Source organism: Malaya genurostris, chromosome 2 (assembly GCF_030247185.1).
Source record: "Malaya genurostris strain Urasoe2022 chromosome 2, Malgen_1.1, whole genome shotgun sequence".
Taxonomy (NCBI): Eukaryota; Metazoa; Arthropoda; class Insecta; order Diptera; family Culicidae; genus Malaya; species Malaya genurostris.
In genome coordinates, this window is record NC_080571.1 from 235270437 (window position 1) to 235283270 (window position 12834).

At 36.9% G+C, this 12834-nt stretch overlaps 1 protein-coding gene across 9 annotated transcripts in view; it reads right to left on the reverse strand.

Annotated features, from left to right (window-relative positions):
• The window catches only part of LOC131428201 (serine/threonine-protein phosphatase 6 regulatory ankyrin repeat subunit A), a 169908-nt gene that overhangs the window by 39065 nt on the left and 118009 nt on the right, over positions 1–12834 (reverse strand). For 8 of the 9 annotated variants that reach the window (XM_058591938.1, XM_058591945.1, XM_058591944.1 and 5 more), the window contains one exon: positions 11733–11946. In XM_058591938.1, coding sequence (XP_058447921.1) covers positions 11733–11946 — 214 coding nt within the window. Of the gene's footprint in view, positions 1–11732; positions 11947–12197; positions 12443–12834 lie in introns of those variants that run through there. The other variant, XM_058591942.1, reaches the window with a different exon arrangement.

Sequence of the window (12834 nt, forward strand, 5' to 3'; positions counted from 1 at the left end):
CATATGAGCCAAGCAGAATTCAGACTTGGCCATCCGATGGATTCGAGACCTACTCAGACCATATAATGCGTATGTTTCGAGGACAGATTCTTTGTTTATCATACAAACACTAAACAAAGCATTATTAGCTCCTCAATACATGTTTCGAATATATTTCCAGCATTTTGTTCTAAATTCTGGAAATGAATACTGAAACTGAATTCGGGAATTAAATTCTGGGTTTGAAGTCAGTTCTAAAATTCAGGTTCGTAGTTCAGATCTAATATTTAGCTTCAGAATTCCAGAGTTTTATTCATGAATTAGATGAAATCCTAAACCAGAATTCTGAATTCGAATCCCGAACATAAATTAAGGCAAGCAAGCGTAATGAGTTTTTCTCACCTCAATGTTTTCGAAAAATTGAGATTGAGCTCTGATTTTGTGTCATGCAAGCTCGGATGATATTCCATGTTATGTCGTTTCGCCTGAGAAATTGACAACTACCCCAGGGTAAATTTTGAGTGCTTAATATTAAGCTCTAATTTAACACATGGATCAATAAGTCCCGAGACTAAAGCAGATATGGCGCTCGTAGTAAACCAGTAACCACGTCTTTCTAGAGTACTAACCTTTGCTTGAAACGGGTCAAAATTTTAAGTCGATCCGACCAGAAACAGCTGAGTTATCGAGGTTGGAGTAAAGTCGTTTTGTAGTTTGTTTAAAAAATGGAAAAAACCGAGTTTCGTGTTTTGATAAAACATTGTTTTTTAATGGGTAAAAACACCGTGCAAGCGAAACAATGGATTGAAAAATGTTATCCGGACTCTTGTCCATCAAAAGCAACGATTTGTCGGTGGTTCGCCGAGTTTAAACGTGGTCGTACCGACACAAATGACGCGGAACGCTCGGGTAGACCTGTGGAAGCCGTTACACCGGAAAATGTGAGTGAAGTGACAAAAATTATAATGAAAGATCGTAAAGTGAAGCTCTGTGAGATTGCTGAGATGACACAGATATCATATGGAAGTGTATTTACTATCCTTCATGAAAAAGGTTTTTTTTCCAAGTGGGTGCCGCCATTGCTTTCGATGGAACAAAAGCAGCAAAGAGTCGATGGTTCAGAAAGCAGTTTATCGAAAAAAAACGTGCTTAATCCACCTAGCAGTGAGATGATACCTTTTTTTATCAATCCGCATGTGTTTTTTTCATGAATATTCTTCGGTTCTCATGACATTATTTAATGACCGTCGTTTTAAGCTGCAATTTGACATTTTAGTCACTCATTACTCTATCTAAAAGTGGGACAATCGATTAAACATTCCATGATATGTCGAATTAAGTTCCACTTCAGAATTTACGGTAATTTAAGGTACTTCCAGAGCCGGTATTCAGGAACCAGCATAACGCAAACCGATTCGTATGACCACATGACGAATAAATTGCAATAGTTTATTTTAATTTGAATTTTTGTTTCTGAAATTCGATTTGACTTTATTTGAGAAAACGATTGAGCTCTGAGAAACGATTCGATACTGGAGCCGGAATTCGAAAATCGGTGTAGCCGAAGTCAGACAAATTCACCTGAGGGGTTTACATTTGTTTCAAAATGTTTAAAAATCAGTGTAGACATCTTTGAGAAGTCGTAGTACGAGTTAAATTGTTGGGTGCCTTCCGAATCGAAAACTGAATACCACTAAAACTGAAATAAGTTTATTTGGTTGTCGACAATTTAAATTAGCAAATCTTAGATGATTCTTAGATTTCATTTGAATCTTAGATCGATTCAGCCATCTACGAGGAAAATGAGTTACACAATTTTAATTTCGTTTCACATATCATTCTGTAGTTCCGGAACCAGAAGTCGGATCCAAACATAATTCAGGAGCCTTGTTTAGGAGCATACGAATTTTCATATGAATCTGAGTTTGTAGAAAACGGTTGAGTCATCTTCGAAAAGAAGGTAAAAAATTGAGTGAAATTATTTATCACATACGCATTTGCTGATCTCGACGAACTGATTCGAATGGTATATGGGTGTTATGATCTTGCAGCCTTTATTGCTGTAAGCAGTTTAAATCAATATGATTATGAAATCGTTCTGAATTCGGAAGTACTGCCATCTTTCCAATATGTCATATTCGAACGATTATGTTGCCAAAAACGAACCGTGCTAAAATTGGTCCGAGGCAAAATGTCATGAAAAAGGATGCTGTAGTCAGTCTTTTGGGTACTTAGAAACAAATGTATGTAACAGTATAAAAAATCGTGTTCTACGTTGCTCCCAAGCCTTTCTTTTCCATACAGCGCTCAGAACTTCTACTGCTGGAATGTGGGGGAAAAGTCGCTTACACAAAAATTTCGATATCTCCGTTAAAAATGGACGGATTTTAGCAATCTATGGCTGGTTGGATAGCTATTACCGTGCGGAATCTAAGTCTGAAAACATATTCTGTTTTCAAGGTCAATTGTGACAGATACCGTCAAAAAACTGAAAATTTTGACATAAAACTTCGTATAACTCAAAAAGTAAACATCCGATCTCAAAACCATTCAATAGCGTTCTGGGTGACGGGAAGACCTTTCATTTGCGACTAGTTTGATCAAAATCGGTCCAGCCATCTCTGAGATCTCGACCTCTTAGTTGACAACACACATACAGACACACACACACATACACACACACACACACACACACACACACACACACATATACACACACACAGACATTTGCTCAGTTCGTCGAGCTGAATCGAGGCCTCGGAAAATATTTCGAAAGTTCGAGCGAATTCTATACCTATTTTTATATATATAAAACGTGTTTAATCCACCTAGCAGTGAGATGATACCTTTTTTTATCAATCCGCATGTGTTTTTTGTATGAATATTCTTCGGTGTTTAAGTTTTCATTACATTATTTTAATGACCGTCGTTTTAAGCGACAATTTGAGATTGTAATCACTCATTACTCTGTAATGTCGAAACTGCAAATCGGATCGAATTTAAATCTTGAAGTGTGATAATCGATTAAACATGCCATGATATGTAAGTTCCACTTTAGAGTTTACGGTAATTTAAGGTACTTCCAGAGCCGGTATTCAGGAACCAGCATAACCCAAACCGATTCGTATGGCCATATGACGAATAAATTACAGTTTTGAGTACAACTTTGAAGCTTAATTGGATAAAATTCATTAATTTTTGTATGTATGTATAAAACTAATTAATTTTGTATATAAGTTTAATTCAATTTGAATTTTTGTTTCTGAAATTTGATTAGGCTTTTTTGAGAAAACGATTGAGCCTTGAGAAACGATTTTATACTGGAACCGGAATTCTAAAATCGGTATGGCCGAAGTTAGATAAATTCACCTGAGTAGCTGTATAGTTTACAATTGTTTCAAAATATTTGAAAATCAGTGAAGACATCTTTGAGAAATCATAGCCCGAATTAAATTTTAAGGTACCTTCTGAATCGACAACTGAATACCACTAAAACTGAAAAAAGTTAATTTTTTTTATCGACTATCCAAATCTGCTAACCCGATAAACCTAATTTAATTAATGTGGAATAGACATTTTTGTACTAATCACCCTGTATCCCCGAAACCGGAAGTTGGATCTGACTGAAGAGCAAGATGTTTTAAAGAATCTTAAAACTTCTCATTTACATCTTAGATGATTCTTAGATTTCATTTGAATCTTAGATCGGTTCAGCCATCTACGAGAAGAATGAGTTACACAATTTTGATTTCGTTTCATATATCATCCTGTAGTTCCGGAACCAGAGGTCGGAACCAAACATAATTCAGGAACTTTGTTTGGGAGCATACGAATTTTCGTATGAATCTGAATTTGTAGAAAAGAAATTTTCAGAGAAAATTGAGTGAAATTATTTGTCACACACGCATTTGCTGATCTCGACGAACTGATTCGAATGGTATATGGATGTTATGTTCTTCCAGGATTTATTGCTGTAAGTAGTTTAAAACAATATAATTAAAAAAAATCTGCCATCATCTGGTTTATATATGTCATATTCGAACGATTATGTTGCCAAAAACGAGCCGTGCTAAAATCGGTCCGAGGCAAATTGTCATGAAAAAGGATGCTGTACACAGTCTTTTTGGTACTTAGAAACAATTGTATGTAACAGAATAAAAAATCGTTTTTTCCGTTGCTCCCAAGCATTGCTTTGTCATACAGCGCTCAAAACTCCTACTGCTGGAATAGGGGGAAAAGTCGTTTACACAAAAATTTCGATATCTCCGTTAAAAATGGACGGATTTTAACAATCTATGGCTTGTTGAATAGGTATTATCGTGCGAAATCTAAGTCTGAAAACATATTCTGTTTTCAAGGTCAATTGTGACAGATACTGTAAAAAAACTGAAAATTTTGACATAAAACTTCGAATAACTCAAAAAGTAAACATCCGATCTCAAAACCATTCAATAGCGTTTTGGGTGACGGGGAGACCTTTCATTTGCGACTAGTTTGATCAAAATCGGCCCAGCCATCTCTGAGATCTCGACCTCTTAGTTGACAACACACATACAGACACACACACATACACACACACACACACACACACACACACACACACACACACACACACACACACACACACACACACACACACACACAGACATTTGCTCAGTTCGTCGAGCTGAATCGATTGGTATATGTCATTCGGCCCTCCGGGCCTCGGAAAAATTTTCGAAAGTTTGAGCGAATTCTATACCTATTTTTTATATATATAAAAAAAGGTAAAAAAGGTAAAAACGTTGGAACCATTGTATCACCCTAAAAGGTGATTATGTTGATGAATAAAAAAAAATTTTGCAAAAAAAATGTTGTTTCTATTGTTAGTCCGGGACATATTGATCCATGTGTTATATAAGATGAACTCGATTGATAATGAGAAAAAGTTTATCGCTTCAACCGAAATCGCAGAATGGTAGAGAAACTTAACGTTATTAAAAAAAAACCCTTCTTAATCCACCTAGTGGTGTGATAATGCCTTTCTCTTCTTTCATAACAGTCTCATGAAAATATGTTTCATACTTTTATTAAATAATTTTGGATACTAATTTTGTCACCAATTGATTCAGATTGATTCGAGTAGTTCACAAAAGCATGCTTCAGTGTTTATGTCACACAGTCAGCATCATTTTTCCAAACTAGTGCTTGACATTTGCGTTGCCTATTTGTATGAGAACAGTGATGCTAATCTAAAAAAAGCCTTCTTAGTCCACTTAGTGGAATTTTCATATATCTTGAAAAATTACCATAGGGGGAGTACATGAAATTTTCGAAATCGAAAAAAAAAATTTGATACCAAAAGGCTTAGAATTGCATGAAACGTCGAGATTTATGGCGTTTTCGTTTTTAATTTGCACTACACCGGTGCAGTGCTACACTGAGGCATGAATAAACGAACAAAAATGACGAAAACATAAACAGTAACCATTGACTACAATAAACGATTCCATTGCACAGAGCTACACCAAACTTTTGATGAGTGCTACACCAGTGGTATCGGTGCAGAAAAAGTGTAGCACTGGTGTAGTGCAATTGGTAAAAACGAACGGTTTCAGTGCAGCTTTCGCTACACCAGTGTAGTGCAATTTAAAAACGAAAACGACATTAGTGTCAAGTCCCAGAAAGTTGATTTTTTCAAAAAAAATTTTTTTTGAGATGACACTAAATTTCGATGTTTTATGCAGTTTTAAGAGTTTTGGCATCGAAAAATTTTTTTGATTTTGGAAATTTCATGTACTCCCCCCTATGGTGGTTTTTCAAGATCGAAAATTGTCAAACCTTTGCCACCGGGCAGCACCCCTTAAGCATGTCCGATTTAGGTCAAATTTTGCATGAAGGCTTTTTTCGAGGTGCTTAAACTTTTGAGCACTAGAGTTTAACGAAAATAGAGGTGATCCCAAAATTTTGGCACCCATATATATATATATATATAAGAGCGGTAAAAATCAACGTGTTTTGTCGGTTACGTCACTTATACAATCATATATCTGGAACCAAAAGTCACAACCATTTGATCTTCGAACTTGATCAATGGCACGACAGTAGCTTTCAAACGAGCCCAAGTTTGTTAAAATCGGATCAGCCATCTCTGAGAAAATTGAGCACGTTCAAATACAACGCTTTTTGTCGGTTACGTCACTTATACAATCATATCTCTGGAACCAAAAGTCACAGCCATTTGATCTTCGAACTTGATCAATGATCCGATAGTAGCTTTCAAACGAGCCCAAGTTTGTTAAAATCGGATCAGCCATCTCTGAGAAAATTGAGCGCGTTCAAATATCTTCGAAAAGTGCACACACATACACACACACATACACACACACACACACACACACACAGACATTTTCCGATCTCGACGAACTGAGTCGAATGGTATATAACACTATGGGTCTCCGAGGCTCCGTTCGAAAGTCGGTTTTTCCAGCAATTCTAATACCTTTCTATAGAGAAAGGCAAAACGACTGCTTGCATGGAAAACTTGAACACAACTTTGGCGAAGAGATGCCTAAATTTCGAAATCCAAGTATCGCAAGTATGTACAAAGCTATAATTGCATACTTTTGGGATATTGATGTAATTTCGTCGGCTACAAAACAAATACAAATCTAAACAAACAGACTCTATATTCTAAGTTCACGTGTTCGGTGTTGGTTTCTAATAAAGATTAATCTAAGCAGACTCTTGTGCGGATTCAAAAGTGTGACAATTGATTAAAAATGTCGATCATTAGACATTTTGATTGCCTTGCTCCACATCAATGGCTCGAACAACCCTATGGGGCTGATCCTTGTAGTTTTTGAGTTATTTACGGTTATCTCACACTGTAGGAAATTTGATCACAAATTTCTGACTATGTTTCCTTTAGCATGGAGAAAAAAATTTGTTGTTAGGTTAGGTACAGCAAGAGATATTTACGATCAAAAACTTATCACTCTCCCAGAGGATAAATTTTGAAAAGGCGCCCCATAGTAAAGTAAGTCACACAAACTCAAAATCTTTCTCATAACATCTACATCTACAACCATGTTGTTAATAAAGCTGTTAATATTTAGTCGAGAATACGTCTTAATTTAATGTAGGGCGCCTTTTCAAAATTCGTCCCGTGGCAGAATGGGTAGAACTTTATCATAAATACCACGAGTGGTACTAAACACAACAACTTAGGTCTTTCTCCATGCCATCAGAACTATGATCAGCAATACTTGATCCAATTTTCAACAGTTTGAAAGTAACATTGACATTAACATGACTCAACAAATCAATTATCTCAAACTTTTGAAAATAATGAAAAAAAACTCATCACTCATCGAATGTCGTGGCGAGCAGTCGTTTTCAACCAACAGCAGCAAAAGCAGGGCCTGTGCGTGGGGTAAAGCCCAATTTGAATTAAATTTTGGAACTAAATTCTAGAATTGAGTTTTGGAACTGAACTCAATACCTCAGTTTTGGTCCACCTGAATTCTGAACATAATTTAAGATTTAGAACTTAGTTTAAAATTCTGTTTTTGAAGTTATTTACAGAATACGGATTCAATAGTTAAAACACAGACTAACAGACATGGCAGTATGAGTAAATTCTTATAAAATTAATTTTCGTGATGCACTAGTTCCACCTATATTGTACTGCGCGAACTATTTACTATCGGTACACTCCTTGTGTTATGTAAAAGTTTTTTTACTAGTTGGTTTCCCCTCGTTTGTCAACACCGATCAGCTGCTTGCAGGGACGCCTGATTTCATCATAATAAGGAGTGTATCGATAAGTAGTTAGCAACATTCAAACAGTTATATCTCTGAAATGGCTCAATATTATGCAGCGTGTTTTGCGGTGACATGTTTGTTTATATGTCAATAACAGCTGCGCAATCGATTGGTTTCGGTACAGTTTATCGTTTCAATGATGAGTCGAATTGGTCCGGAAACGCGAAAGAAAATTCTGCACACTTTTTGCTCAGAAAGTGCCAGCCAGCCCGGCCGGGACTTAAACAACGTACATCAGGAAAAACCCATCGGCGTTGACGCGGGATTTGACCAAGAAGTTCAACACCAGCATCGGGAAGATTCAACGGATCAAAGTTTGGAACTCCCTGAAAACGTACAAGAAACATAAGGTGCCGAAAAAGTCCCTGGTACAACAAGTTCAGGCCAAAACAAGAGCGCGAAAACTGTATACCCGGATTCTACAGAATAAAGACGGATTCATCCTGATCGATGACGAAACCTACGCCAAGGAAGACTCTCGAGCGCTGCCCGGACCGCAATATTATACGAAATCGGTGTACCAGGACCTGGACCTGGAAAAGTTTGGGCAGAAGGTGCTGGTCTGGCAAGCAATTTGTACCTGTGGTTTGCGGTCGTCGATTTTCTTCACGAAGGGCACAATTAACGCCAAGGTGTACGAGGAAGAATGTTTGAAGAAGAGAATGCTGCCACTGTACAGAAAACATAAAGCTTCTCCTATCTTCTGGCTGGATTTGGCTTCAGCCCAGTACGCAAACTTCGTTCTACAGTGGTTTTTAAAAAAATAATGTACATTCGTGGAAAAGGACATCAACCCACCGAACTGCCCGGATCTTCGGCCAATTGAAAGGTATTGGGCAATTGTCAAGCGGCACTTTCGGAAGAAAGGTACAGTGTCCCAAAACATGCAGGAGTTAAAAAAAACTGGACAGCTGCCACCAGGAAAGTCACAAAAGTAACTGCGCAGAATTTAATGAAGAACGTCAAGTCCAAAGTGCGAACGTTTCACAGAAACTAGGATTTTGTTCAATATAATCAGTGAAATGCATAAAAATGTAGTTTTTCTACAATATATCGAAAACTGATGTCAAAATATGTTTTTTTTTTGCTTTTTCATTCAGTAATCAATGTTGCTAACTACTTTTCGATACACTCCTTATTTAAAAATGAATCGCCACAATACATTACTGGATCACGTTGATTATATATTTAACTTTCTTAGCGATGTTGGAAGGTAACCATTTATTTTTCTCAACTTTGTTCTTCTAGACTATTTTGGATTGTGTTGGTAATTTTCACCCGAAATTAAGTAGCGGCAGACCAGAAGCAAGTAAATATTGTACCAAAACGGGTTCGAATTTGTATTGCGTTGGAGGATGAGAAGTAGGCACAATTGTGTATATAGTATTGGCAATATGTATTAAATCTGTATCCTGCATGAAATTCGCATGGACGTATACAAATCAATACCTTACAGGTAATTCTGTATGCGAGTACTGTCCCAACTAAAGGAATATTCGAAATGACCGTTAAAATGTTTAAAGAATCTAATTGGAGTGTCCTGTCTGTTAGTCTGTGGTTAAATCTTAGACTATGGAACTGAATTTTTATTCTAAATTCGGGTTCGAAAATTGATTTCTTGACTAGACATGTCATAAATTAAGTTAGATCTGGATTCTGGATTTTGAATTGAATCAGAATTCCGAATCATAATTTATTTCCTGAATTCAGTTTAGAATTTGCTTCCTGAATTCAGATTCAAAATTTGATTTCAGAGTTCATCTCCAGAATTCAGGTTAAGAATTCAGAACCTGCATCGGAACTTCGGTTCTGGAATGCAGTTCCTTAATTCAAGTTTGAAACTCAAGTTCGAAATTCAGTTCAAGAGTTAATTTCGGAACCAGGATTCTGAAAATAAGTTCAGTGCCAGAGTTCTAGAACTACATTCCTTCTTGATGTGGATATTGAACCTGAATTTTTAACTGAGTTCGGGGCTCGTCCCAGGTTCCGAATTTAGTTCTACAATTCAATTCCAGTTCCTGAACAAAATTCAGGTTCTGGTGTAGATAAATAAATTGTAGTAAAAAGTATTCAACAGCACTTCGGTAAAACTTCATTTCAATGGAATATTATTAGATGAAAATAAAATTTATGGCCGTTGACTGTCAGCATATCCTTTCTCATTCATTTTACTTATGTTGCCGAAGCTCCCAGAATTCATCGTCAATTGTAGAACCGTATCTGGTCTGTTGAAGTTTTGCTTACTCAGTTTGTAGTGCCAAGTAGTTTACCAGTAGTTTAGTAAGCAAGTGCGAATGAATAGACATAAACATCAACTCGATAACACAAAACTCTCTCCGACCATAATGATAAATAGAAGGTAGCGGTTCTCATTTGAGTTTTCAATTATCACCAGCAAGTTAAAATCAGCAATTTTGACTGTTTGAAATGTATTGAGATGTGTTTCGAAATATTAAAAATGAAAACTGAAAAAGGGAACAAATAATTTATGTTTATTTTGTAATTTTGTAAACTCTGTCTTCCACCATCCATTTTTCGATCACTAATCCGATCTACATGTCGATTCTAATCCCGTTTTCTTTGTCTTCCACCATCTTCCTGGTCACTACATAGATCAGTATAGTATAATAAATAAATTGATATTTCATATTGATTGCAGTAAGTCATAGGGGTCATTAAATAACCCAGCCTACAAGCTCGAATAGTTGTACAATCTGCTTCGAAAAGTGCGTACTTTTTTGTGTCGTCAACTATAGGAAGGTTAGATAGCTTTATCTTTCATTATTTATGGAGTCGGATCAAGATAAAATTCAACCTCTTTCAATATGATAATAAAAAAATTATTTGAATCAAAGTTCGACCGTTTCAGCCACAATAAGTTTGCTTTGTTATATTCGAATAAGACGTGCATGGTAATTCATTGACTTGTTTTAAGGAATTTGTTCCTTTTTCAATACCCACTAACAATAAATTCAATGAAAAAGTCTCTCGTTCTAAATATTGAGACGAAATATTTGTATTAATTCCAGTTGTTTGGCTCACCTCTCATGCTCTATTTCGAATAAACCAATTATTCTAAAATGAACGAACTAAGCGAAATTCTGCTCTTATGTTACTTTTCTATATGTAATTCAAGATAAACATGGTATTATTTTTTGAATCAGTTGTAGAAAACCTACTTTGTGCTAGGATTTTCAATCAATTTTGTTGACACTGTGTATGTACATATTTTCTACAGTTTTCATTGACATCACTGCAGCAACGGTAAGATATTATTATATTACCGGCTGTAAAAATATTATATTCATCGCGAAGTAGTGCGCTTCCGGTTCAATCTTGGATCTATTGAAATTCTTTCTTTCTTTCGGACGCACATCTCGTAGAGTAGCTATTTCTACCTCATCACGTATTCAACAAAAATCACACATCGGTAACAGACATTCGTGCCAGCAGCGTGATTCTGATTCAAAACGATGGACTCGTTTGTGGTTTCAAAATCGAGCATCGGTGTTGGCTTTAGATTTCTTTACCGTGTGTATGAAACCAAACACCACACACAGCGTGCTTCGTTCGTAGAGGCGGTGTTGTGTTTTCTTTTTCCGTACCACCGCATGTAAATACCGGTGCGCTTTATAAGGCGGTTTAAAATTTTGGACACTCATCACCTTGAAATTCCGGAACCGGATGAAATTCAAAAATTATGTACTGGATCATAAGAACTTGTATTTGAACCTAAGTTTGTAAAAATCGGTCGCTTAAAAAAGTAAGTTCGTTTCATTGTAGAGTTTTTTGCCGCAATTTCTGGTGCAACTTTCACGGTCTTGGATATTCGAATTTTCACTTCCACTTTAAATAACAAAAACTCCACTGGCACATGGCTCATGTATTAAAAAAAACCTCCGAAATTCATGATGCATGGGATGCCGTAGAGTATCATAAACACTTACCTTGATTATCGATGATGGATGCAGAAGCACGAACGGTATAGAAGTACTTGACCATCGCTTCGTCGCCTTCGGCCGCCGCTATATGCAGCGCGGTTTGACCATCGCCATTCTGCAGATCAACGTTGGCTCCATAGTCGATCAGAATCCGGGCCATCTCGACGTCCTTCCGCCGGGCGGCCAGGTGCAGTGCCGTATCGCCATTGGTAGTCGTGGCCTAATTGGAACGATTTCACGCGTTAGAAGTAAGAGAACACACAAAAAAATAAGAGATTAGATCAAGATTCTTTGCATCATTGCAGGCATAAATGTTCTGTACTTCATCGACTGCATCGAGTATGATTCCCCATTGACGACGCATCACAAAAACTCTTTTCGTTCGGAAGTCTATTTAGCTGATCAGTCAATTCTAGCAATTACACAACAATCTTCCATCACACACACATCATTTCCATATCACGTACTAACCGTAACTGTGCTCGCCATTCGTGAATTAACATTGTCAAACCTCCCGTCGTGAAGCAGAGCCCGGGAACTCCTTACTGAATGCATATGACGAAAGCCCTCTGGTCGAACCGGACCATCGTCAGTTTTTCTTCAAAGTCATCTTCCGTACACTTTGGCAAGGACTGAAACACCGGAAGGAAACCAGAAAGGGAAAGTCTTGGTCGTCGAATGGAAGCAGAGTGCACTTTTTTCCCTTTTTGATACATGACGAGTACCAACAACTGTTAGGCTTGAGTTCCATTGGCTGACAGTCTTCATCCGTTTTCAACGGTTGCTTGTAGAGAACCGGTACCGTTCAGTGTAGAGAATTGTAGAAAGATCAGTTTAGGCTACTAACAAAATAACTATATACTCCCTAGAAAAAAGAACATCGAAGTTGAATGAAATTACATCATCGTACAGTACGTATATTTCCCATATCATCGAACAGTAAAAGAGCGTTCCTTTTGAGAGTGTTAAACTACTGTTTGCTCGCTTGAATTGTTTACCCATTCATATTATTGTTTGTATTTATCGACCATTGAACGTTTTGCACAGGGTTGAACCCAATTGCTGATGTGAAGTCTATTTCTTTCGATGCAAAAGAAAAACCTCTACT